A 23,819-nucleotide genomic window follows, 5' to 3' on the forward strand; every position below is an offset into this window, starting at 1 on the left:
GACGATATGCGGCATTACACTGTTCCTAGAGATATCGTCGACACAGAGCCGTCTACTGGCAATGTCTTCAAGATGCTGCTCGCCAGCACCGACCCTTCCTGGGATAATGAGCCCAGTGGCTGAGGAAGATGTCCACTAATAAGTTTTACGGGAGAACCCCCCCTTTGTCTTTTGTTGTTCTTCCAGGGATGATGCGCATGATACCCACTCTATTACGGCGTTTGGCGATATCGGCGTCGCATCTAGGGGTAGCCACGGCATGCTCTATTAGCACACTGTTCAACTCTCACGGCTGGACAGGCGGACAACCGGGGTTGCACATAAACCATTGATATGATAATAATGAAACATCATGTAGAGATTCATGTGACGATTGTTTTGATTTAGTCTATACTTACACATCAGTAACCATTCCTTCTACACATAATGTACATCAATGTCGTAATCCTCATCCATCCACCACACCGCATGCAGAGCATCTCAGTTATTTCTCCTACTCTTCTCCTTCCCCTTCTTCGCCTTCTTCCCTTTCCCCCCCTTCCCCTCCCCATCATCCTCGCTCGCCCTCTTCCCATTCCCCTTCCCATTCGCAGCCGGCTCCAACGCCGCATCCGTATCCTCATCCTTGACCAGCAACTCATTGAGCGCATCATTAAAGTTCTCCATCTCGCATATCTCGCCAATCTTGACGCGCATGTAGTCGAATGCAATAGCAACCTTCATATCCTTATTGCGCACCTTGATAACGCGGGCGTTTTCTTGGAACGAAGACGAGGTTTCCTTGGGGAGAGATGGTATGGGTTTTGCGGGGCCGGGAGCGGGGGCTGTGGAAGAGGGGATGGAGGGGTGCATGTCCATGTTGTCTGCGTTTTCGGTTGTGGGGTCGACTTCGGCGTCGTCGTCTTCCATGGGTACGTCTTCGGCGACTTCTTGGGGGTTGAGTAGTGGGTCTGCTTCCTCGCCGTCTGTGACGGTTTGGAGGACGGGGATCTTCTGGTAGCGCTGGCTGAAATGCGTGAGGACTACTGATTTCGCGTTCATCGCCGCGCCGATACCGAGTGCTTCGGAAGTGGTGGAGTGTTTCTTGGCCTTTGCGTCGCCTTGTAGTTCATCGTCGAAAGTTGCTTCGTGGATGAGGACTGTGGTGTCTGCTCCGATCTTGGCGAAGTGGCCGCTTGGTCTGCAATCGCCTGAGTAGCTGACCTTGAGTGGCTTGATTTGTTCAAGGTCTGCTGGATCGCGTGGGAATGTAATCGAAACAGCCATGGCACCGTGGCAATGCGCTACTCTGGAAGCTTGTATTTCGTTGAAACCAAACAGTTTCTCATACTGTTTTTTCGGTATGGCCGCGTTCTCAGATAGTGTCTTTCCGAACGAGTTCAGTATAGACAACCTCGAGCCATTCTGATATTCGTTGGGAGTGATTTGAAGAGGAAGAATGCGACTGTAGCCAAAGTCCTCGATGGCTGAGTATTCGTTAAGCCATTGGAGCATACCACTGTGGGATACGACAGCAAGACCGTATGCGCTAGGGTCTATGTTGCTCGCGGAAGGGTCCAGGGGCTGGGGGTTTGGAATAGCATTGTGTGCTACTTGGTACCAAGCACGAATTACTGATGCTGTGCCTAGGTGGTGATCGGCATGCAAGTGACTGATCCAGATCATACGCAGATTCTTGAAGATATCGACAAGCTCCTCGTGGGGAAAGACTCTTGAAAGCTGGCCCAATGTGTTCTCTCCGCAATCTAAGAGGTAGTTGCCGATGCCAGGAACACGCACCAATGTGGAAGACACGTTACGGTACTTGGACGGAAGGGCAGAACCTGTTCCGAGTGTCGTTACCTCGGTGTCACGACGCGCTAGTAGCTTACTCCATATCTGCATCTTTCTGCTTTTGCTTTTGACCTCCGCTTGAGCCTTTTGAGCCAATTCGAGAACCTCAGGCGGCGTTGTAAGTGCCACTTCATCGGGTACGAAGAGACTAGATATAGTGTTTTTCTTTGTGGCAAACTGCGGCATGAGATTAAAGCCAAAGCCTCGGTCAGCGCGGATGGCTCCGGAGGGCAATGGCGATGCTGTCGTAATGCCAGTCCTGTATATACTTGTTTGCGGTACAGTAGTGTTATCGAAAACGGGTGTGCGATATCTTGACGGATCAATCTGCCCAAGTCGCGTAGCTTGTCCTGTTACCGAGTCGTGCGCGATGCGATTCGGCGCAGTATCTAGAGAGGATATTACGTGTTCTACGTTGTGGATCTTGTTCATGAAATGGAGTAGATCTGGGTGACCTGCGACGCCTGGACCAAGCAACCAAACGATAGCTCGAATGCCAGTCATAACCTCTGGAGAGCTAAGCTCTTCTCGTTGAAGAGTGCTTTCAATGTATTCAACTGAGGGGATGTCCAAGATGGCGATACCCTGACCGGGCCTATCAGCGCCCATGACCTGATCTGGGGTAATCATCTCGCCGTCCGCGTTCGGTACCGATATGCCATTGGTAAGCTTTCCGAAATCCGGTCCTGGTTTGACACCTAGCGCTTTCGCGCGTGCGACGTCGAATTGACCACGAGCTGAATGCGACCGCACGATGTACGAAACACACTCTGGTGCTGGCCTGGTCGGTGGTAGCGCTAGAATCATAGCGCCAGGCCACGGCGTCCGGGTCCAGACTTTAATGTCAGGAAGAGGCTCTTTGCCCCCTGGCATTGGACCTTGGTAGGCCGAGAAGCCGTGTGTATCGGGGTTACGAATGAATATGGCAGCAGGCATTTGTACCTCAGAAATGTGGCGTTCTGCCAGTGCATCCATCTTCCAATTCGAATCGAACATGTACTTGATGGTCGCTGTTCGTATCCGGTCGTACCTCAACTCGCGGTCTTCCGGGCTCTCATTTTCGGGAGCCTGGAGTCCGTCAAATGTATTCTCGTGTTCATCGAAATACCGTCGCCGCGCCTCCAAATCAGCCTCCGCTTGCGCATCGACTTCAGAGTTGGCAGGCGCTACTGAGAGAGCCCAAACTTTGATATTGTCGTCCTCCCACGTCGGAACTATAGCACCATTGCCGTCCTTCTCGGGTGACTGCTTCACGTACTCGGTCGCATTGATGGGTATGCCCTTCCTGAATATGAACCTCCGACACGTTGCCAGTGTATGTTTCAGATTCGGTGGCCCATATATGTCGAAGTGCGGCTTCGCGGGTGCTTCGCCTTTCTTTCCCCGCTCTTGAGCCAGACGAAAGGTATCCATGGCGGTGGTGTAAGAGCTGGTGGTCGAGTCGGCCAATGTGAGCATCATGCCAATCAATCCACCCATATTCTTCCACTCTGTCCTGCCTGTCATGAAGAAATCTTGCGCCTTCAGCAGACGTGTGCCCTGCTGCACCATCGCCCGCTGGGTGCCCTCTGCCAGGTTGCCGAAAACATAGTGCTTGCTTGCCGTCCGCAGCACAAGCGTTGTTCCCGGCGTATCAGCCGTAGGCGTTGTGACGACCTCAACGCTGCACGACATGTCTTTTCTTCTCAAGAACTCGGTTCTATTAAACTCCACAGGAGGCTTTGTATGTTTGTTCTTGGGCTCGGAGAGTTCAAGGTTTGGCGGTTGCGTAAGGGAGCATGAGGCTGATCCGATTGGAGCTTTGGGGGGTTGATATATCAGACGTGTGAGTACCTTCGCTTCTGCTAGGTGATTCGCCTTGCCGCTTTTCGTGTGTTTAGATGCAACTGGTTCAGGATCGAGGGGTAAGCGGTAGATCTTCGAAAACGTTCGAATGGATGGGCGAAACCGAGGAGTAGCTCTGGAGCGGAGAGTAAAGGCAGCGAAGTTCGTATGGGCTATGGGCCGACCGTATCGTGGGCGCAATGCGAAGAATGGGACATTAGTCGTAATGGTCGTAGCTCGCTCCGTGGCGCTAATTATGGAAGCCAACTTGACGAAGGGAAGGAATGACACGAGAAGTAACTATGTACAACCCTGGAAGCATCAGGGTGAGAGAGCGCGTGCAACGAGTCGAAATTATGCGCGTCACTTTTCGCGATGCGTCAACGATCAAGGCTAGATTTAGGCGAAGTTGAGGCCCGTGCGAACTAAACCCGAGCGGACTTGTTCCGCGACACACTAACTTTCTGTCCATCACTCCATCTTGACCAAGACGCTGTTTTCATCGGGTATCATTATTCGTCTGAACTATACTACTTTTTTCCCTCACGTTGGATCTTCGTACGCCTCAAACACTCATCGCTTGACACATTCTAGGCATTCTTCTTCCGGAGCGCTCCACCATCAACAGTAATGTCCTGACCGGTCACGAAGCCCGCCTCGATGAGGTACAACGCAGCATCAGCGATGTCCTTCGGCCTTCCAGCCCTGTTGGTCGGGTGATCAGAGACGTCCTTCTCACTGATCTGGCCTGCCCAGTCTGCTCCGTTCTCGTCGCCCTCCTTGCTCTCGTGTGCGACCTTGATGCGTCCAGGGGCGATAAGGTTGACTCGAATACCCAAGCTACCCAGGCTGATTGCCATGGAGTGCATCAAACCAAGCTGACCTGACTTGCTTGAAGCATAGCCCTCTTGGTTCGGATCAGACTGATGCGCACGGAAGGAGCCGATGTGAATGATGCATGGGCCTGCAGGACTGGAGTTGTTGGCATTCTGGATGTGTGCGCCGTGTTCAACATCAGATGCTCGGGCTTTCATGTAGGGGATACAAGCTTGAGACATGGCGAAGGGACCAGTGAGGTTGGTGTCGATATACGCTTTCCACTCATCAATGGTCGAGAGGTCCTCCATGGTCTTGCCATCCTTCCACTGCGGAGACGCGATTCCACCGTTATTGATCAACACATCAATGCGGTCGTTGAAGAACTTGGCTGCCTCTTTGACTTTGGCACGGATGTCTTCGACGTCGCGAAGGTCGCAGATCGCCGAACCAAGCCTACCATCGGCGTAGTACTGCTTGAGGTGGACCTTGGTGGTGTGCTCGAGCTCTTCCTCATCGATGTCGAAGATGTAGGCGTGGTGGCCAGCTTCGAGCATCATTCGAGTCAATGCTCGACCGATGCCTCGTGCACCACCTGAAATGATGATGTTCTTGTATAGCGCGGGTGCTGGTGCTTGGCCTGCCATCTTGAGGGTCTGAAAATGTGGAGTTGGTATTGTTCGGTATGGAGACGTGTTCGCGGGGTGTGAACTTCGCGTAGGTGTTGTTTGTTTAAGTACGTTGCTCTGACGTCACGCCTCAACACATCGTTTATCGCCACGACGTGTGCTGCACGAGATCTTGAAATCGGAAATCTTTACGAGGATCTCATTTTTGCGGGTCTTGCCCTTACTAAAAGTTCTAGGCCAAAGACTTGCATTGTGTTGTGCTGTCAGTTTGTTAAGGGAAGATAACTTACTTTCTAAATGTAGTTCGACTAGAGTACAACTTAATCATGTACCAGACCTTTTTGGGGACGATGATCAGAAGCAGTTCGCAGGAAAAGTGATGTGACGTTACCAGTGCTTGATACCTATCACATTCTCGTGAAATTTGGGGCCACCTTGGACAATCATACATTGAGTGGAGAGAAGTTCAGTATCTTGAGCGTACGGCCACCTCATACAAGTAAGAACCTGAGCAGATGTGCGGACTGCACTACGATAGTCCAAATTAGGTAGAAGGTAGATATAGATCCGGCGTGAACGTATACTTCTGGGTGTTCAGTGTTTCTCGTGTATGAGACGCGGCATGATGAATGAAGCAGAGCCACCTCCATGATAACATTTCTGGTGCAGCCGCCCCTTCCCGGTCTGTCAACACAGTCGGCGAGGTGAAAGTGAGTGATGAGAGGGTAGCTACTTCCTTAGTCCAACGATACCGCCTGGGAATGAGCCCACGTGGCAGAAGGTCGCTACCATCTTATTCAAACCAAGACTCAACAAGGCACTCACCATGATTAATTTCTCACTCCTACACTCCCCGTCAACTCTACAAATACCACCACCACGAATACGCCTGCAACATGGTTCACGCCTCTACAGTCGCCGACTCCCAGTGCGTCCACGCCATGGTCGCTGAAGACGTTCTCAGGTTTATGGTTGGCCTCATGGTTTACGTCTGGTTCGCGATGGATGCCTTCTTCAACATGACCAGCGAGAACAAGTTCCCAGCGGTGTTGGCGTGGCTAGTGCTCATTCCGGTACGTACGCTGAAGATCAAATCCGTATCCGCTCTAACACATTTCAGATCAGTCTGTTTCTCCTTACAAACATCGTCGTTGTACACGTCGACGCAATCTCCAGGAAATACAAACTCAGCAATGACGCCGTCACCGGGCTCCAATACATACTCGGTTGCATCTACGTACCGGTATTTCTGTCAATATGTGCGGCGATACGATTTGCAATCCCGAAAGGCCACCTACTGGTCTGGTCTTCCTTCTTTCTGCTACCGGTAAGTCCTCGTGGTAGAGCCTGTGTCGACAATTCTAACTCTTCGTAGGTCTGTGGCATGCTCTTTGCCCTCGCCATCGACGCTAGGGTCAGAGGATGGTAGGTGGAATATCCCTGCCTGTGGATTCGGTTGAGGAAGGGACGACTTCAAACGAAATGCGCAAACCTTTGAAAGACGGGGAGGCGGAGAACGGAAAGCAAGAGATCAGAGACAATGGATAGAATCAATCATGTCACCATATTACACCTGAGTGAACGTAAAAATCGCATCCATAGATCTTTTATCAAAACACGACAACCAAATCCCTCCTGACGCCAGTGAACACCGAGTTCCGTCAAAGTACAGGTATATGACCACATGCATGCAATCGTTTGAAATCAGAAAAGCGCCGTCAGCCCATTGTAGCTCAACATTCCGTCTATTGCGAACGCTGGTAAACACCGACAACCATGGCGTGGTCACGCTCAAAGGGCTCAAGGGTGAGCTGCTCCTTGGGCTTGATGCCCATCTCTCGTAGCTTGTTGACTTCCTGTGCGAAGACGGCCTCGGGAGCAGCGGTGGAGTCGATACAGTTGGCCTTGATGGAGATGACGATACCACCTCCAACCTTGAGGAAGAGTCCGGCGTTGAGACCGACGATACGGGCTTGATCGGGCTGGGCAACGTCGGCGAAAATGCAGTCGACCATGCCGACGAGCATGCGGTACTTGAGAGGGTGACGGGCTGCGAATTGTTAGCGAATGTCATAAAGGTGGAACGCGAAGTACATACCATCCTCAACGATGGGGATGACGTTGGTGCGGTGGGTAGCCATGTTGATCAGATCACGGCCGGAGCGGTGCGAGAACTCAACAGCGAAGACGGTTCCCTCAGGTCCAACGATATCGGCAACGTGGGAGACTGATGTTCCGGAAGCGGCACCGAGGTACAGAACCTTGGAGCCAGGGCCCATGTAGATGTTGTCGACACCACCCAAGATACCAGCGGCCAACTTGGAGCGGAAGGGGTTCCAGACACGGTACTCTGTGCTGGAGGGGGCTTCGGTCTCGCCGTCCTTGGGCGCGGTGCTGGCGCCAACGCTGATGCGCTTCTCGCCGTAAACGGACTCGCCGGGGGTCAAGTTCTTGGTAACGAGGAGATCCTCCTTTCCGCGAGCGACGAAGACACCGGCGTGACGATGGCTAGAGAAGTGGTTAGTAGCTGTCTTGCGCGCTTTTGAGCTGGCTGGACTTACGGCTCAACAATGACCTTGGCTCCTCCACGCGCTCCTCCACGGGCACCTCCTCGGGGCGCACCACGGCCTCTTGGAGCTCCGCGACCACGAGGAGCACCACCACGGCCACCACGGTCACCACCGCCGCGGCCTCCGCCGAAACCACCACGTCCACCCCTGGGGGTGAAGCCACCGCGACCGCCACGGTCACCGCCGAATCCACCACGTCCGCCGCCGCCACGACCGCCTCTGTGAAAAGTTAGAACTGCGCTGCAGATAAATGTTCGTATATGAGTACGGAGAAGCTCGTAGTTCCTGGATTGTTCTGAAAACAGCTCAGAAAGAACAAGCTTCTCCGTAGCGTGGAGCGCGCATGCTGAGCGAGCAGACGTCGAGATATGTAGTATCTGCAATCACATCTTGCTCAACGTGCCGCGGTTCGCGCATTGTTCATATTGCGATGGGATTTCGAGGCTTGCGGAAGTCGTACCTGGGAGTGAAAGCCATTGCTGAAAGTTGTCGGGATAGTTCGAGTAGGTTATGGAATGCGAAAGCTACTGCGCGAGGTCAGTCTTGAGATGGCAGAGTACAAATATCAGTCCAAGTACCTCTGGGTGCTCTGTTCCACTATATGCGCGTTGACTGTGCGCGTTGAAGTGGCTGTGGGTACGGTATGTCGCGGTAGATGCGATGGGTGCAGCTTTGAAGTTCGCAGAGCTACATTTTTTCAAAAGTAGCGCCAAATCTGCGCAGCCAATCACGTGCGGGAGGCGCAAGCGGCCCGCTATAATGCCGTGGGCGCGACTTTGGCTTTTTTCGGTTGGGTCTGCGACTTAGTCATCAAGGCCACTTTCGCTCGAGAAGTCGTCGAAATTACCTACCACGTCGGCAGTCCACTACTAACAACAGCACAACTCGACAAAATGGTACGTTGCCCGTCGCGATATACTGTCGGACCTTGCACGCACGAACATGGAATTAATTCTTGCAGGTTCGCTACGGTGCCTCCTCCATTGACGGCGCAAAGTCTGCTCGCGCCCGCGGCAGCTACCTCCGCGTATCCTTCAAGAACACCCGCGAGACCGCCCAGGCTGTCAACGGCTGGAAGCTCGACCGCGCCCTTACCTACCTCGGAAATGTCCTGGAGCACAAGGAGGCCATCCCCATGAGGCGGTACGCTGGCAGCACTGGACGCACTGCTCAGGGTGAGTAGCCCTCCCCACGATTCGCACAATGCGCAGATGGAACTTGTCACGGGAGGAGCAGCTATCGGGTGTTGGATATGGAATTATGTTGGCAATTGCAGGAACACGGGCTGACTTCCGCAGGCAAGGCTTTCGGTGTCTCCAAGGCCCGCTGGCCCGTCAAGTCCGCTGAGATCCTCATCGGTCTCCTCAAGAACGCCGAGGCCAACGCCGACACCAAGGGTCTTGACACCAGCAACCTGATCATCAAGCACATCCAGGTCAACCAGGCCCCCAAGCAGCGAAGGCGCACTTACCGTGCTCACGGACGTGTATGTACACACCGGCCCACAATCGCACTCCCCTCTAACGTACCTAGATCAACCCGTACATGAGCAACCCCTCCCACATCGAGCTCATCCTCACCGAGGCCGCCGAAGTTGTCCAGAAGTCCCCCCAGACCCTCGAGCGCCGCATGAACTCCAGGCAGCGTGGCCGTGCCGTCCGCAAGGCCATCACTGCCTCTGAGGAGTAGAGGAAGCAGAGGAGGTTGATGTTCCGGCGAAGAAAACGGTCAAGGCATGGGCACGGTTTGGGAGTCAATGAGCGATGAATATTCAGGGTCTTTCCACACTCGTCATGTATTCATGATATGGCACTTCGATTTCTGCGGTGTCTGGTCCGTAAAAATAAATAGGGCCAAGGCCTGTTCCCAAATGTTCAAAGCCGAGACTTCCAAGTCGCAAGTTCACGATGTTCGCCAGTATATTTGATTCCTCTGCGATGACAGGACGCTGAATGATTCTGGCGGTACATCCCTCCCAAGGTCCGGCTGCAGTCATTGACATGGTATTTCTTACAACGGAGCCAGTCTTGCACGCGTGCTCAGAACGAGCTCTGAAGGAAATGCGCTGCTTGTTTACATTCTCGTAAGTACGACCAAGAATTTTAGTAACCTACTAGAGTGAATTTGCAGTACGACGTAGAGGAACATGGGCTGCTTTGACCAACTATGAACGCCTGTCCGAATTGACCTCCACATGCATCGATAGACCCTGAGATTCCAAGATTTCCCATCGTGTGCCTGGGGCTGACCGCAGGCTGCGCTAGTCGCAATGCGCATTAGCGTACTAGGGAACTTTGGCAGCTCGAACCCAGAATACCAGCTAAGCAAGGCCCAACGGCCAGCTAAGCATGCATACCGCTAATATCTGAGATGAGGCTGGCTGCAAATCCCACATCATTTCCTTCGAGTCAGTTGCGGTCAGATACGACCTCTTGCCTTGCTGCAATTGCTCCGAGCCAACTTTCCCACGATCGATGACGCAGGCCCAGCAAGCCCAGGCATGGGCATGTACCTCGCCACAAAATGTGTCGAAAGATAAGTAGTCATGTATAGACTAGGATCTATCCGCTGTCAAACGACTTTCTACACTGATCTCTTTCTTTACTGGTAACGGCAGTCGTTCTTACGTGCACTGCTGCATACCAGTCTTCACCTCGCACCTACTACACTACTATGGCTCGGCTACACCAATCCACTCGCCACAGGCGGCAAACCCCATACCTCGCCTCTCTCTATGCACTCTTCGCTACCGCCGCCTACGCGCAAGACTCAAAACGCGGTTTCGCATTCATCGGCGACTCACACGTACCGGACAATCGGCTACTTACTTCCGACAACTCACCATTAGCATGGTATTACAACTGGTCACCATACCCGAACAGCGACCTCATTCCCGCGGACAGCCTAGAGTTCGTGCCTATGATTCACGGCATAGACGCCACGGGAGACGATAATACCGAACGCGTGATTGCAGGCTTGCCCCAAAGTAGCAAGCACCTTCTCTCCTTCAACGAACCAGACGGCACCGAGGGGAGCGGCGGTAGCAGTATCAAGCCTGAAGATGCTGCGAAAGCATATATCGACTTCGTTGTGCCCTTCCGCAATGGCGACAAAGGTGGCAGGAACTGGTTGATCAGTCATCCCAGTACAACGGGTAGTCCCAACGGTCTTGACTGGTTACGGAAATTCAATGAGTCTTGCTACGACATTGACTCCGAAAACGGCTGCCCGGCGGACTTCGTTGCTGTACATTGGTACGGCGCATTTGATGGTCTTGCAGGCTGGCTAGGCACCTTGGATGAGTTCTACAACACGAATTCGACAAGGGATCAACCGTTGAAGCTTTGGATCACCGAGATGGCGCTTCCGCAACAGGACGAGGAGAATACCGTCGGCATGATGAACCGGACACTGCCGTATCTCGATCAGCTGGATTACGTCGAGCGATACTCATGGTTCGGTGCTTTCAGGACAGATGATGCCAACGAATGGACGGGCGATGGTGTCGCGCTGTTCGATGATGATGGTGGTCTGACCCAGCTTGGTGCTCTGTACTTGGGTGATGGATTTGAGGAGGGACAGAAGGGTGAGGGTGCTGAAGAGGATGCGGCGAGCGGGCTGCGGGTCAGTGCTGGACTGATGGCTGCATTGTCGTTGTGCGCAGCCGCGTTTACGATGCTTTGAACGATGTATATGATACATTTCCTTTTTACTGTAGATACCTTAGCGAATTGTATATATCAGCGATAACATGTAGTAATGGTTTCGACTCAAATGTTTTGATGCCGTGTTGCGCGCCTTCTAGCGCAGCTACCAAATATCCGGTCGGATCCGGCAAAGTTCACGAAACCATCCCCTCCATCCAACTGCATACTCTTACGACAACTCTATACCTAGCGCACATACTGCAATGATGAGGATGCAACTACGGGCTCGAGGAATATCTTAGGGTAACAAGAGGAATCCGCAAAGGAGTACTGAACTGCTGTAGACAGATTGCTGAAAGAAACGTATGTCGCGTCGCGATGTGCCTCTTCCCACGTTTCACGCCAAGCCATTGTAGATCTGTCGAAACGAGCCAAACACTTCATGTCAACCATTCAAACACCAAGCACTTCGATGCGAACCCACAGAACTAAGGGTCTTTGGTCCGGGAGCTATGATCCGATTCGCTCCTCTTCCTGCGACACTCGAGACACAATAGCCTGGAGAACCATCTGCTTACCTCCTCAAACAAAGTATTGACCAAGCTTTCTCAAACGCGAGATAAGCTTTTCTTGAGTACGGCGCTTACAGGATACAACCGCGACTAATACATCCAGTTGTCTATTTCTGTACCGGCACACGTTGTTTCCTTTGTCGCCTGCACAGCCTCACCCTGTTTGAGCCTTGGCGGCTATCCGTCCTGATGCGTAGGAGATCCATATCGGACACGAATATTGCCGAACACGTGTGGCGCGACGTGAACTGCTTTAGTTGGCTATCCACATCAAAGAAGTTTGTGGTGCAGCGCGAATGTCAGATGGGAATAGTGGGACAGGGTGGGAGGCTAGGTCAAGGAAGAGCTGCATCCGTTGACCTGAACGTCGAAGACGAGACGAGTGATAGGTTAATGTATAACAACAAACATGTGCCTTGGGCTCCGGGGTATCACATCAAATCCCTTGTTTCGTTTCCAGTATTCAGTCTGATATACGTCTTCCTCCCCTGCATCGGTCACCCAACTCTCATTCATTCATTCACCCAAGCACCACACAACATGCGCTTCTCAATAATACCGACCGCAGGCCTCCTAATTACATTGGCATCCGCAGCACCACTCAACAAGCGCGACTACTCCCCATTCCCACTCGTAAACGGCTTCCCAAATCCCTCCCAAGAAGCCGTCCTCCAAATCCAAAAAGACGGCCACGGTACCCTGCCCAACGGGCCTCCACCACCAACACTCAGCCCCGATGGAACCACAAACCTCAAGCTAATCGCGCTTAACGAACTCTTCGAAGTAGCCTTCTTCACCGAACTAATGTCCAATGTGACCAACAAACTCCCCGGCTACGACCTCGGCGACCGCCAAGGCTACATAATCGAATCCCTAAAAGCCATCGTGAATCAAGAGGAAATGCACGTCCTCAACGCCAACGACGCGTTGAAACACTTCAACACCGCCCCCATCGAAGGTTGCAAATACAATTTCCCCGTCGTCGACTACGAAGGTGCCATCGCTCTCGCAGCAACGTTTACAGACCTCGTCCTCGGCACTTTACAAGAAGTCTCCGAACTCTTCGCTCGCTCCCAAGATTTCGGTCTGGTACACGCAGTAGCATCCGTAATAGGAAACGAAGGCTCGCAAGAAGGTTTCTTCCGCGCGGAGCAAAAAAAGCGGCCAAGCGCCCAGCCTTTCCTCACATCCTCATCCCGCGATTTCGCCTTCACCGCTATCCAAGAATTCGTCGTCGAAGGCAGTTGTCCGAACATTGGCACCATTCCACTGAAGCGCTTCAAGCCCCTGGCGGTCGAAACAAAAGACATCAAAGCGCAGACCCAAAACATCAAATTTTCGTTCTCGATGAAGGACGCGGGTATGTTTGAGATTGATATGCTCAAGTTGGTTTGGATTAATGGGCAGAATGTACCCGTTGTCAAGGCGCTGCAGAATGTGGAGATGAAAGATGATAGGGTTATGTTTGAGGCGGAGTTTCCGTTTGAGGAGTTTGTTATGGAGGGGTTGACGATTGCGGCGGTGACGATGGGGGCGGATGCTTTTGCGGGGGCGGGCGAGGTTGCGGAGAAGACGGTGTTTGGGCCGGGGATTATTGAGCTGGATTGAGGGGGCGGGTGAGGTTTCTGTTGTGCATAGCGATGGTGTTGGTTTTACGCAGAGGATAGTGGTTCTGGTGTGTAGATAATTGTAATGTCTTGTGTAGCTCGTCTAAAGCCCTTTATAACCCCTCATTCTTGCCTTTCACTTGAACTTTCGACCGCCCAGATCGCCTAGACTTCCCTTCACAACTCACTCATAGGCTTCGCCAGCAAAGTCCTAAAATCAACCGTTTCCCTAAAGCTCTTCAAGAACTCTCTCATCGTGCTCGGCAGCTTTGGTTTATGCCAAGTCCGCATGATGCTCATTATGTATTCCTCGTCAGGGATCCGATTTCTATTCAAATAGAACAGCGAATTGCCTAGAGGCATCCAGATAGCCATGATACCCGTCACCCCAAACTGCTCTTGAAGGAAGTAGTCGACTGACTTCATGATCATTCTCGCGAATGGTCGGGGATGTGGACGATCGGGGTGCGATAGTGAGGTATCGGTGCAGAGATCGATGCCACTTGCGACATCGAGAGTCGAGTATAGGAAGAGGGCTGTCAACCAGTAGCGCACTGTGACACAAGCAATGTCTATGCTGGGAAAGGTGATTGGCGTTGCGTTGCTAACAATCTCGGGGGTGTAGATGGCGTTCGCTTCTGCATTAACCCAAGCTTCGAGCTCGAAATGAAGTGTCCAGCATTTTGCTATGGTGTATACTTGCAAACCTTCTCTTTCTTGCTCGCTCAGATTTCCGAATTGTAACTTGTCTATAGCGCCCAAAAGCTCGGGTATACCGCAGAGGATATCGATGAGAACGTCGTCGGACGACTTGGTCCGCCCTTTCCAAGGTATTGTCTTCCACTCTTCCTCATTAAGTATGGTTGGTTTCCTGCCACGGATGGCTGGTCCAAGTAGCCGGTATCTTGCATTAGTGAAGAGCCTATGCGCTGCGTCGTTTTCCGCAAATATCTCCGGGCCACGGCTGACTATCATAGCTAGCTCACCCTCACAGTGACTGAGCCAGCTTTTCGCCTGGTTGGTCGTATTCGGTTCCGCGCCGAACAGCATATCGAAGAGAGCCATGACTCGCGGTACAACAAGCAGCGACTCGCTACTCGCTCGAGCGGGGTTTTGTAAAGCCACGGCTGTTTCCTTGAGCGCTTTCCCATACAGTGTCCTTCCTTGCCGCGTGAGAGCTTCGTTATCCGAAGTTACCCCAAGCTGTGTTATGCCAACTGCCAGAGCAGCCATCTGTAATGCTTCATCGCGCGTGCTAAGCAAGGGTAGCAAGCTAACAAACTCCTTTGCGTCTGTTTTGGTGGTGTGGATAACGCCCTGCGGGTTGTACATATTCAAGAAAGTCGCCATAGTCTTCTCGCTGTAAGCGGATCTCGCGAGCGCATCGGGCAGCATGATTGGTATCGACATGGAACATGGTTTCTGTGTTCCTGGAGTCGATACAGGGTTGAATTGCATTATCTGCATGCCTTGCCGAGGTGGCTGTCCGGGAGACTTCTCAGGCGTCGCATGGCGTCCTAATTTTGGTGCAGAACGGGTAGGTCCGCTTCCTTTTTGGTAGATGAAGATGCGGTCCGAGTCGTAGCCTCCGCATGCTATCCCGCGTTCTTTGCATTGACCGCACTCAGGCTGGACTAGATCGCACTAAAACACATCAGCTTCACATCTTGGGTGTTGCTCGTGGGCGCTCGCACTTACGCCCTTCTTTCTTTTTCGGCACGTCACGCAGCCTTTGGAGCGTCCTGGAACTCCCACCATCTCGTAAAGTTAAAGTTGGCGCATGCACGATGGATTTCGTCCGCTGTCACTCCTGTTCAGCGCAGAATGTTCCCTATATGGACATACATCGTCTGCCTGCTAGCGTAACGGTAAAGAAGCGCAATCTCGTAGGGCTGTGAAGCGCCTGTAGTAGCTGTAGGGCTAGCTATTGATTGGTGCGCATTTGTCTATGACGACGGTCGAAATGCTTGGGAGGTGGCTTGTATGACTTCCACGTTGTTAAGCATCAGGCGTTCCACTATGTCATCTCAATCAACCAATGAAAGTCTCTCACGCGTTACCCTTTTCAGTTGATTCTGCGACAACTCGCGCTGCTGCAGAGGGGCCCCAGCTTTCACCGCAGAAAGCTCGGGGTAGATCGAAGTAGCCATGCGATATCTTGATTACCATTGCGATCGCATCGAAGCCTTCATAATCGGCCAAGAATCTTCTGTCGCATGGGGGACTCTTTGCGGGGTCACTGCGCGCTGGGTACCTTCCGCTGACAAAACGTCTTCTCCTGCATACCAGCGCGAAATGTTCTCAATGCGGCATGGTGATCGTCTACACAGTGTGTGGTCAACTGGTATAACATGAAGCCAACTCTCTCTCGAAGATGGCATACAACCAGCAACCATCATCACCTCGACTACTTTTGATCAGCTTCTACATTTAGCACTAAAAACCAATCGTCTCCATCACCTACACGACAACTACCTACTAAACCACACTCCTCTCCAAGCTTTCGGCATCAACCATCACAATGGCCGCCTCAGCCCCCTCCCCCAACTTCTTCACCAAGCGCATAATCCACCCCCTCGGCTTCACAAAAACCTACAACTTCTGGCTCTACTTCATCTTCGGCGGCGCACTCATCGGCTTCGCTCTAGCCCGCCTCTCCTATCTCGACTTCTCCCGCAACTTCTGCCCTTCGTCAGGCCCCAGCTCCAGCGGCAACGGCGCCGCACCAGGAGAATGCTACTACTACCTCAACTTCAGCCAGTACAAAATCGGAATCTTGTTGCATCTCGCTGGCGTGCTACCGGCTAGTCTACTCGCTGTACTGCAGTTCACGCCGTTTATTCGAAAGAGGTGGATTATCGTTCATCGAATCGGAGGATATGCTGCCTTACTGCTGTACATCGTCGGTCTCGTTGGGGCACTGATGATTGCGCGACATGCATTCGGCGGCGGGCTCGATGTACAGGCTTGGGTTGGACTCGCTGGACTGGCATCGCTGGGCTGCTTCATCGTCAGCTACATCAACGTCAAGAGACTCCAGATTGAGCAGCACAGAGCGTGGATGCTGCGAGGCTGGTTCTACGCCGGTAGCATCATCACGACTCGACTTGTCATGATCATCGCCGCGCAGGTCATCGCTAAGCAAAACTACCACGTCGTCTGGTCCTGCGCAAAGCTCGCTGCAACAGTTGCCGGTAACGTGGATCTCGCGTCTTCGTACCCTGCTTGCGCGGCTTTTGTCAACGGCACGGATCCTGAGGCTGTCTCCAGCATCGCAGCGACGTTTGCGGTTGGCGGTCCGGAGAACACTGGGGCTGCACTGAATGCGGCGTTCGGTATGGCACTGTGGGTGTCGTTTGCGCTGCACGCTTTTGGTGTCGAGGTCTACTTGCAGCTTACGCCCAAGGAAGCGCAGAGGTTGAGGCAGATCAGTTATCAGAGGCAGTTGGAGGCGGGTATGCGCAATCCGGGCTCTGCGGGTCTTACGGCGGATCGCTTGGGGGATGCGGAGAAGTGGGTTCCGGCAGAGACCAAGGATGAGACCAAAGAAGATGGTGCGAGCATGGCGAGGACTGAGTCGACTGATTCCAGCGCTGATTTCCGGGTGTTTTAGAATAGCGTACAGCATTTTGTTTTTCGATTAGAGTGAAATTCCGGGAGCAAGGCGTTAAAAAAGTCGTTTATGTAGACCATTAGTTTATAATTTAGAGTATCATTCAGAACTTCGTTCCCGAGTTTTCTTTTTGGCGATATCGATAATTCATCATTCATCATGTCTAGCGATCCAACATCACCATCCGACCAGACCGCTCACCAAGGCAGCTGAAGAGGAGTAGACAGCTTGCTCTTCGGCCCCAACACAGGTTCCGCAGTACCAATATCACTAAAGTCATCATTAGCTCACTTCCATATAACCAGATCGTGAACAACTTACCCAGGTCCCCTCGGCGCCCAATACTGTCCAGTATGACTAATATCAAACGTCTCAATCCACTCCACCAGGCTCTCCGCCGCGACCTCAGGTTCAACCGCCCCTCCTTCATCCCAGAACTTATCAAAGCCCACATTACGAGTCATTTCCGTCCGCATGAAGCCCGGATGAACAGAGACAACCGCAATGCCCCTATCCCTCAAATCTATGCTCAACAACTTCATGCACATGTTGAGTGCTGCCTTGCTAGCATGATGACCGTAGTTGCCGCCGCCTTCAGATTCGTGTCGCAGTGTTATACTGCCGCTTTCGGATGAGACGAAGACGATCTTGGAGGCGGAGGAGAGGAGCGTGCTGTTGTAGTTGGCGAGGGCGGTGACGAGGATGGTGGGGCCGATGGCGCAGGTGGTGTACATGCGCTGTTGCGCGGAGAACGAGGGCTCCTCAAGCGATTCTGTCTTAAAGTATCCTGCTGTTATGATGACGATGTCCAGATGTGGTATGTGGTTTGATTCAAGAAAGTGGACGAGATCGCTGCCGACGTGTGGGGATTCGAGATCGACGTTGGGGATGTATGTTATGTTGCTTGCTATAATATATTAGTCTGATATAGCATCTCAGAGGTGCAAGACTTGGCCCACTGTTCTCTGGAGGCTCTGACGCCCTCGCGGTCGCTAGAACATGGTTGTTCGCGTCTGCTGCATACTTCTGTACGATGCTCGCACCAAGGCCACGCGTAGCGCCTACAACGAGTATGGTAGGCATCTTAGTGGTAGGAATGAAAGAACGAATGCTGTGAGAATATCAATAGGAGTACAAGAGGTGAAATACAAGGCTCTGGGTGAAGGATCCCGATGACGTAGGTGTGTGTTACCCAGGCGTGAGATTGCGCTAAGATAAGGACGCGTCCAGATGTCGCGTCTGGGAAGAACGCTCACCTTCCTGTATCTTTCGTCCCAAACTTCAATTGAACGCGTAGTAAGATTTCTGGGTTGCTTGAAACCGAGCGTCCTTGGCAACAAGGTCTGGTCATCAACCTCATTTAATTTAAAGAGAGAACCATGAACCTGTCAAAATCGAATAGCCCAGAAGTCTACATGACCTTAGGAATGTGTTCTCTACGTACCAACCTCAAAAGCCCCTTCCACTAAGCCCCAAAACTCCTCCACGATCTCCTTCTGCCCCTCGCCCCCTCTAACCGCCATGTACCTCTGTCCCTCAACTTTCGGGTCCCAATTCCCCGGATTCGCATCCACCATAATGCCGCCCGCCTCTTTCAGAATGACCCATCCGGCACAAACATCCCACGCCCAACATCCGGCCTCCCAATAAACATCCAACCCACCACTCGCCACACCACAAAGGTTGAGCGCCGCAGAACCGAACGACCGCAATCCATGCACCATACCCCCACCGTTTTCTTTTGTAGCAGCGAGTTTCTTAAAAGTTTCGCTCTTGACCTTGAAATCATTCCCACTCCTATCACTGCCCCACTCCACCGCAACAAGACAACTGCTCAAGCCATCCAACTTCGTCGGCTCGCTCAGCGGCAGTCTCGTCGTCTCATTCAAGTATGCACCCTGTCCCTTGATCGCTGAGTACAGCGTTTGTGTAAACGGGTTGTAAACGATTCCCACCACCGGCTCCCGGTTTATGGCGAGCCCCAAAGAGATGCTGACGTAGGGGTAGCGGTGGACGAAGTTTGTGGTTCCATCGATGGGGTCGCATATGAACGTGGGGTCGGCGGAGAGGGTGTCGCCTGGCTTGTAGGTTTCTTCGCCCATGAAGGCGTAGTCTGGGTATTTCGTGGAAAGGGAGGTCGAGATGAGGGCTTCGACTGCGCGGTCGGTTTCGGTTACTAGGTCGACGGCTGTGGGGTGAGGAGGGTTAGTATAGGGGATTTGTTTGTGGATTGGATTGGGTTCTGGCACGACGAGTGCTACGTACAGTTCTTCTTTGAGCCGGAGCCTTGTGTTGTGGGTGTTGCGGAGGTTATGCGCGAGCCGGCTTGTTTGGCGATGGTGATCATGAAGTCGTGGACTTCTTTGAGGTTTACGTTGGCCATGTTGATTGTGTCTGTCGGCTTCCTCGACGGCTTCTGTTGTGAGGAGAGAATTGAGGTTTGGTGTATTAGTGGAGAATACTGAAGCTGTGTTATGTTGTGTTGTATAGCTTCCAACCGCCAGAGCTACCTAACTACCCCTCGGTGGGGCAGCAGCGGGATGCAGGTCCCGCCACGTGGGGAAACGGCGGCCTTGAGCGGATGGCATTGCGATGTTTACCGTAGTTTCATTCCAAAGGTAGAGTACCTCATACTGCAAAGAAACCAAACTAGTTTGCGGTCTACATCAGCATGAAGCCAAATTAGCATCTGTGTAGTCGTGAAGGGCGAAGGGGAAGAGGAGATATCAAACATCACATCAACATCAAGACGAAATTTAGCGGCGGCAAAGTTAATTTCTCATTACCACGACCGCTCCAAATCCTCCACAGTAAGTCTTCCATTCCAAGCGGTCCGGACCAATTAGTCACCGCATCGGACACGTCTCCACCAGAGAGCGGTGTCCTCCAGCACGATGTCTTCCTAATCCACGCAGCACCAATGCGTCATGAAAATGAATGTCCCCTTCTTATTCCCTTTGATATGTTCGTACAACAAGCCTTGATTCCCGAAAGCACAAAACAAAGGAAACGCAGTTTCGTCGTCGTCGAGTACTCCTCTCTGCAAGCAGAGAAGGGGGAAATAGGTTCGTTGATGTTGTTTGTTCGTTGGAATTAAGGGCCAAAGGGGGACGCGATGGGGGTGAGCAAACTCCACTAGTTAAAGAGAGCGAGCAAGATGAGATAAAGATGAGTTGGGATGATACAACGGTACGCCGAGGGAAAGCAGGGAGAATGGGTATTACTCCGTGTTTTTGTGATTGTTTTCACGTTTTGTCGCGGGTCGGCAATTTGGGGTGTGCGAGCGGAGTATGGTTTGGCAACTTGGTGTGTACTCCGGTGTTGTATGCGAGTATGTGTTTGTTTGCGGGTGTTACGGTGACGGGTAAGTGGGTGTGCGAATCAGAGGTCTTTAGATGGTCCTGGGAGTGCCGCGGGCGCTGGCGCTGCGAGTTTGTCAGTATGAAATTAACATCACGGGGAAACACAGTTTGCAGGAATTGAACAGAAAAGATGCGCAAGGCGTACCTCGCGTCCACAAGATCATCGACATGATTGCACATAGCCACGAACAGGTCAAAGAACAGTTTTCCCCCCATCTCCATCTCCATCTGCATGGTGCCACTACGCTTGAAAGTTTTCCGACTGCGGATAATCAGAGCGAGGTAATGAGCGCGCAGCCGCGAGTCGCTGTCCGGCGTGTTCTCGTACGCATAGCGTGCGCTGCGCAAGATGGTTCCGACCTCGATCCCGCTCTGCAGGCCCTGCTTGCGCAGAGAGAGTTTCTTGAGCTCTTCGAGGCCGTAGCTATCGGCTGCGCAGTACACGGCTGTATCGCGCAGGATGACGTCGCCCACGCCGGAGTGGAAAAAGGTTGGCTCGACGGCGGCTGCGCGGTCGCCGGTTTTGTTTGGGTCGGGTGAGGCAACTGCACCTTCGAGCATCCAGGTTTGACGTCGCTTGTCGTGGACAAGGCGCGGGTAGTAGTCACCTTTGTACAGGTACTCGAGGATGCAGCTGAAAATCTCAGGTTCCTCCGTAGGCAGATCGATGCGGCGGTTAGCGGATTCGAAGAACTGGCCCCGCAGCAGTTCAGCAAAGTACGGGGAATGACAGAGGACGTCTTCGTGCGCAGCGAACAGTCGCTGGTCGGAACCAACGATCACTGTCACAATGGCAGAGGTGAGCGATGGTGACCCACCGTCCATCATTGGACTGTCCTTGCGCGCATCCAGCTTCTCGACCATCACCTTCTGCTTGGACGCATCGCGGAACGATCTCTTCGGCTGTTTGGTAATCTTGCCTGAGCGGTCCTTCTCCTTCGAGCTAGCGAAAGAGCGTTTGCCGAACATGTTGACCGAAGAGCGGAATCGAAGTAGCGAGCGACGAAGTTTCTCGTAAAGAGTGGACAGGTTAGTGACGCAGCAGCAAGTAAGAGAAATGGAGCTCCGGAAACTCTCAGATTTCGCAAACCTTTCGGGAGAGAAAAGTCGTTGAAAATCCGAAGAGCTTAAGCGAGTCTACCAACACTGGTGGTGAAGATAAAGCACGCTTTGGTTGTCGAACTCAAGCTTGTCGTGAGGCGTAAAGGCTGAAGATTGTGGGGTTGCGGCCTGTTAAATACTGGCGATGCCAAGTCGCCGCCCCTGTCGCCTGGGACAACTAGCGCTGGCACGCTGGGCTGTGTCACGCAGATTGTTATCGCTATTCGCCCATTGCTGCATGCGAGCTGCAGTAGATGTCAGGCTGCGAGGCGCCATCATTGATTGCTGTGAGTGCTCATTCGAGGCTTTCCCAAACATGGAAGACGATGGATTTCTGGCTCGAGGAGTGACGATAAGCGAGCATCAACGGCAAGCGGTATGACGTTGGACCTAGCGACGTCAATATGGAGCGCAGAAATAAGTTAGCATGGGCAGGGAAGTTGTGTTTGAATTCATAGCCGTTTTGATCGGGCCGTCAGGTGTGCGCGTCGCGTCTCTGTCGCGATGTAACGTGATCTGGGTGTTGGGCAGTCGGTGACTCACAACAAAAGTGAGTGTGCCTATGAGATGAGCCCAATTTCCAGTCTTGCAGCCCTGCATAGCGCATAAGTTTAGGAAGACGTCCTCCGACGGGGACAGAATCTAGAAGTAAGTTCGGAACTCCGAAGTATAATGCAGCGCTTATGCGCTATGATGGTGCGTGAAAGCGTGAAAGCCTGCCTGCGTGCCTGTCGCAAGCTGTCGTTGCTGTCAGGCCCAAGCTGAAACACGATAGCTTGTCAAGCGGTCAAAACCACGTGTTCTAGACGGATCGCGAGGATGTGCAGTCTCGGAGATATACGTGCGGTATGGACCGGGGCGGCTTGATAAGATATCAGGACGGGGGTGCACCTTGATGTTCGGCACTCGCGAATGAGGCACCAGAACCGAGACGAGTGTTCCTTGGTGACAGTATGACGTCGTCACGTTGCTCGAACGTCAAGTGGAGTCACAACGTGTCGCAGACATCTTTTGAAGAGAGACAGAGATGGAAACTGGCAGCGTGTGAATGCTAGCGTGATCCTGCTACCAGAACGTGTGCAGGCGATCGTCTACCGGGCCGCGTGCGGAGCTTTGACTAAGGAATCGAGGTCCCTCGTCATCCATAGGCAACTTTCCCCACATCTACAACCCTCTTTTCACGTCAATCACCTGCCACTGCACTGCATCCGCCTACCCACGAGCGCAGTTACGGTGTTGCAGTCTGTTCTTACTGTCCGCGCTTCCTTTATCTGTGCACCAGCTTCTACCTGGCTACTTAACCACACCGCTCACCCCAGTGCAGTCCCAGAGTATCTTGCACGAGACAGCCTAACCTACAAACAACTCACTCAACCAACCGTAAACATGAGCACCGGAGCGAAGAAGCGTATTATGAAGGCAAGCCACTATATGGAGGCCGGCGCAGAAGTAATCATGCTAACAGGGCCACAGGAGTACGGCGAGTGCATGGCTGACACACCGCCGGGTATGAAGATCAACTTCGACGAGCAGAACATGACTAAGTGGGAGGTGTTGATGGACGGGCCAGCCCAGTCGGCGTATGCTGTAGGTTTGATCCATGCGCCCTCCGTGCGGCGTGGGTAGCGCTTGCTAACAGCCTGCAGGGCGGCCACTTCAAGCTCGAGATTACCTTCCCGACCGAATACCCCTTCAAGCCACCCGTCGTCAGCTTCCGAACCAAGATCTACCACCCCAACGTCAGCAACGACGACAAGGGGTCCATGTGCCTGGGTCTGCTGCGCGCTGACGAGTGGAAGCCGCCAAACAAGGTGGTGTCCGTCCTGCGCCTCATCCAGACGCTGCTCATTGAGCCCAACCCGGACGACGCCATCGAGCCGTCCATCGCCAACGAGTACCGGGAGAACCGCAAGGAGTTTGAGAAGAACGTAAAGGACTGGGTCAAGCGCTATGCCAAGTGAGGGGTCACGGGTCCTCTACCGGCCAGGCGGATATGGGCATCGATTAGAGTAGGCAGTCGCACAGGGCTCGTCGGATACATATTGCATCTTTGGCGTTCGGCGAAATTTGCACGCGGACGGAACACGTCTTGACCGGTGTGGGCGAAGAAGCATCCAATGTTTTGCAGATCGCGATGCATCCGCAGCTTAGGTAGGCATCGGGCGATTATGCAGGGTAGACTTACTCGGGCTCGCCAAATAAGATGAGTGCAACCGCAACATGTCGTCATGTCCCAATCTCCCAG

General features: G+C 52.8%; 11 protein-coding genes across 11 annotated transcripts; 5 read left to right on the plus strand and 6 right to left on the minus strand.

Annotated features, from left to right (window-relative positions):
• Positions 1-480: 480 nt before the first annotated feature.
• Positions 481-3,507, minus strand: J4E90_001447 (uncharacterized protein; the record flags this gene model as incomplete). Its single annotated transcript, XM_051431035.1, has 1 exon — positions 481-3,507. The coding sequence occupies one exon, from the start codon at positions 3,505-3,507 to the stop codon at positions 481-483; it is 3,027 nt and encodes a 1,008-aa protein (XP_051296522.1).
• Positions 3,508-4,247: 740 nt separating this feature from the next.
• On the minus strand, positions 4,248-5,120 carry J4E90_001448 (uncharacterized protein; the record flags this gene model as incomplete). Its single annotated transcript, XM_051431036.1, has 1 exon — positions 4,248-5,120. One exon carries the CDS (start codon positions 5,118-5,120, stop codon positions 4,248-4,250), a length of 873 nt encoding a protein of 290 aa, XP_051296523.1.
• Positions 5,121-6,847: 1,727 nt separating this feature from the next.
• NOP1 (Small subunit processome complex component) lies at positions 6,848-8,149 on the minus strand (the record flags this gene model as incomplete). The annotated part of the gene is made up of 4 exons (XM_051431037.1): positions 6,848-7,152; positions 7,201-7,610; positions 7,664-7,891; positions 8,133-8,149. 4 exons carry the CDS (start codon positions 8,147-8,149, stop codon positions 6,848-6,850), a joined length of 960 nt encoding a protein of 319 aa, XP_051296524.1.
• Positions 8,150-8,565: 416 nt separating this feature from the next.
• Positions 8,566-9,361, plus strand: RPL17 (60S ribosomal protein L17; the record flags this gene model as incomplete). Its single annotated transcript, XM_051431038.1, has 4 exons — positions 8,566-8,568; positions 8,634-8,847; positions 8,971-9,158; positions 9,206-9,361. The coding sequence occupies 4 exons, from the start codon at positions 8,566-8,568 to the stop codon at positions 9,359-9,361; spliced, it is 561 nt and encodes a 186-aa protein (XP_051296525.1).
• A 984-nt stretch (positions 9,362-10,345) lies between these two features.
• Positions 10,346-11,356, plus strand: J4E90_001451 (uncharacterized protein; the record flags this gene model as incomplete). Its single annotated transcript, XM_051431039.1, has 1 exon — positions 10,346-11,356. The coding sequence occupies one exon, from the start codon at positions 10,346-10,348 to the stop codon at positions 11,354-11,356; it is 1,011 nt and encodes a 336-aa protein (XP_051296526.1).
• A 1,075-nt stretch (positions 11,357-12,431) lies between these two features.
• J4E90_001452 (uncharacterized protein) lies at positions 12,432-13,499 on the plus strand (the record flags this gene model as incomplete). Its single annotated transcript, XM_051431040.1, has 1 exon — positions 12,432-13,499. One exon carries the CDS (start codon positions 12,432-12,434, stop codon positions 13,497-13,499), a length of 1,068 nt encoding a protein of 355 aa, XP_051296527.1.
• A 176-nt stretch (positions 13,500-13,675) lies between these two features.
• J4E90_001453 (uncharacterized protein) lies at positions 13,676-14,893 on the minus strand (the record flags this gene model as incomplete). The annotated part of the gene is made up of 1 exon (XM_051431041.1): positions 13,676-14,893. The coding sequence occupies one exon, from the start codon at positions 14,891-14,893 to the stop codon at positions 13,676-13,678; it is 1,218 nt and encodes a 405-aa protein (XP_051296528.1).
• A 1,126-nt stretch (positions 14,894-16,019) lies between these two features.
• Positions 16,020-17,111, plus strand: J4E90_001454 (uncharacterized protein; the record flags this gene model as incomplete). Its single annotated transcript, XM_051431042.1, has 1 exon — positions 16,020-17,111. One exon carries the CDS (start codon positions 16,020-16,022, stop codon positions 17,109-17,111), a length of 1,092 nt encoding a protein of 363 aa, XP_051296529.1.
• Positions 17,112-18,547: 1,436 nt separating this feature from the next.
• J4E90_001455 (uncharacterized protein) lies at positions 18,548-19,494 on the minus strand (the record flags this gene model as incomplete). The annotated part of the gene is made up of 2 exons (XM_051431043.1): positions 18,548-19,299; positions 19,377-19,494. 2 exons carry the CDS (start codon positions 19,492-19,494, stop codon positions 18,548-18,550), a joined length of 870 nt encoding a protein of 289 aa, XP_051296530.1.
• Positions 19,495-20,502: 1,008 nt separating this feature from the next.
• J4E90_001456 (uncharacterized protein) lies at positions 20,503-21,442 on the minus strand (the record flags this gene model as incomplete). Its single annotated transcript, XM_051431044.1, has 2 exons — positions 20,503-20,536; positions 20,619-21,442. The coding sequence occupies 2 exons, from the start codon at positions 21,440-21,442 to the stop codon at positions 20,503-20,505; spliced, it is 858 nt and encodes a 285-aa protein (XP_051296531.1).
• Positions 21,443-22,960: 1,518 nt separating this feature from the next.
• J4E90_001457 (uncharacterized protein) lies at positions 22,961-23,535 on the plus strand (the record flags this gene model as incomplete). The annotated part of the gene is made up of 2 exons (XM_051431045.1): positions 22,961-23,161; positions 23,221-23,535. The coding sequence occupies 2 exons, from the start codon at positions 22,961-22,963 to the stop codon at positions 23,533-23,535; spliced, it is 516 nt and encodes a 171-aa protein (XP_051296532.1).
• Positions 23,536-23,819: the final 284 nt, after the last annotated feature.

The sequence above is a fragment of the Alternaria incomplexa genome, assembly GCF_024043165.1.
Source record: "Alternaria incomplexa strain BMP 0042 chromosome Unknown scaffold_1, whole genome shotgun sequence".
NCBI lineage: Eukaryota > Fungi > Ascomycota > Dothideomycetes > Pleosporales > Pleosporaceae > Alternaria > Alternaria incomplexa.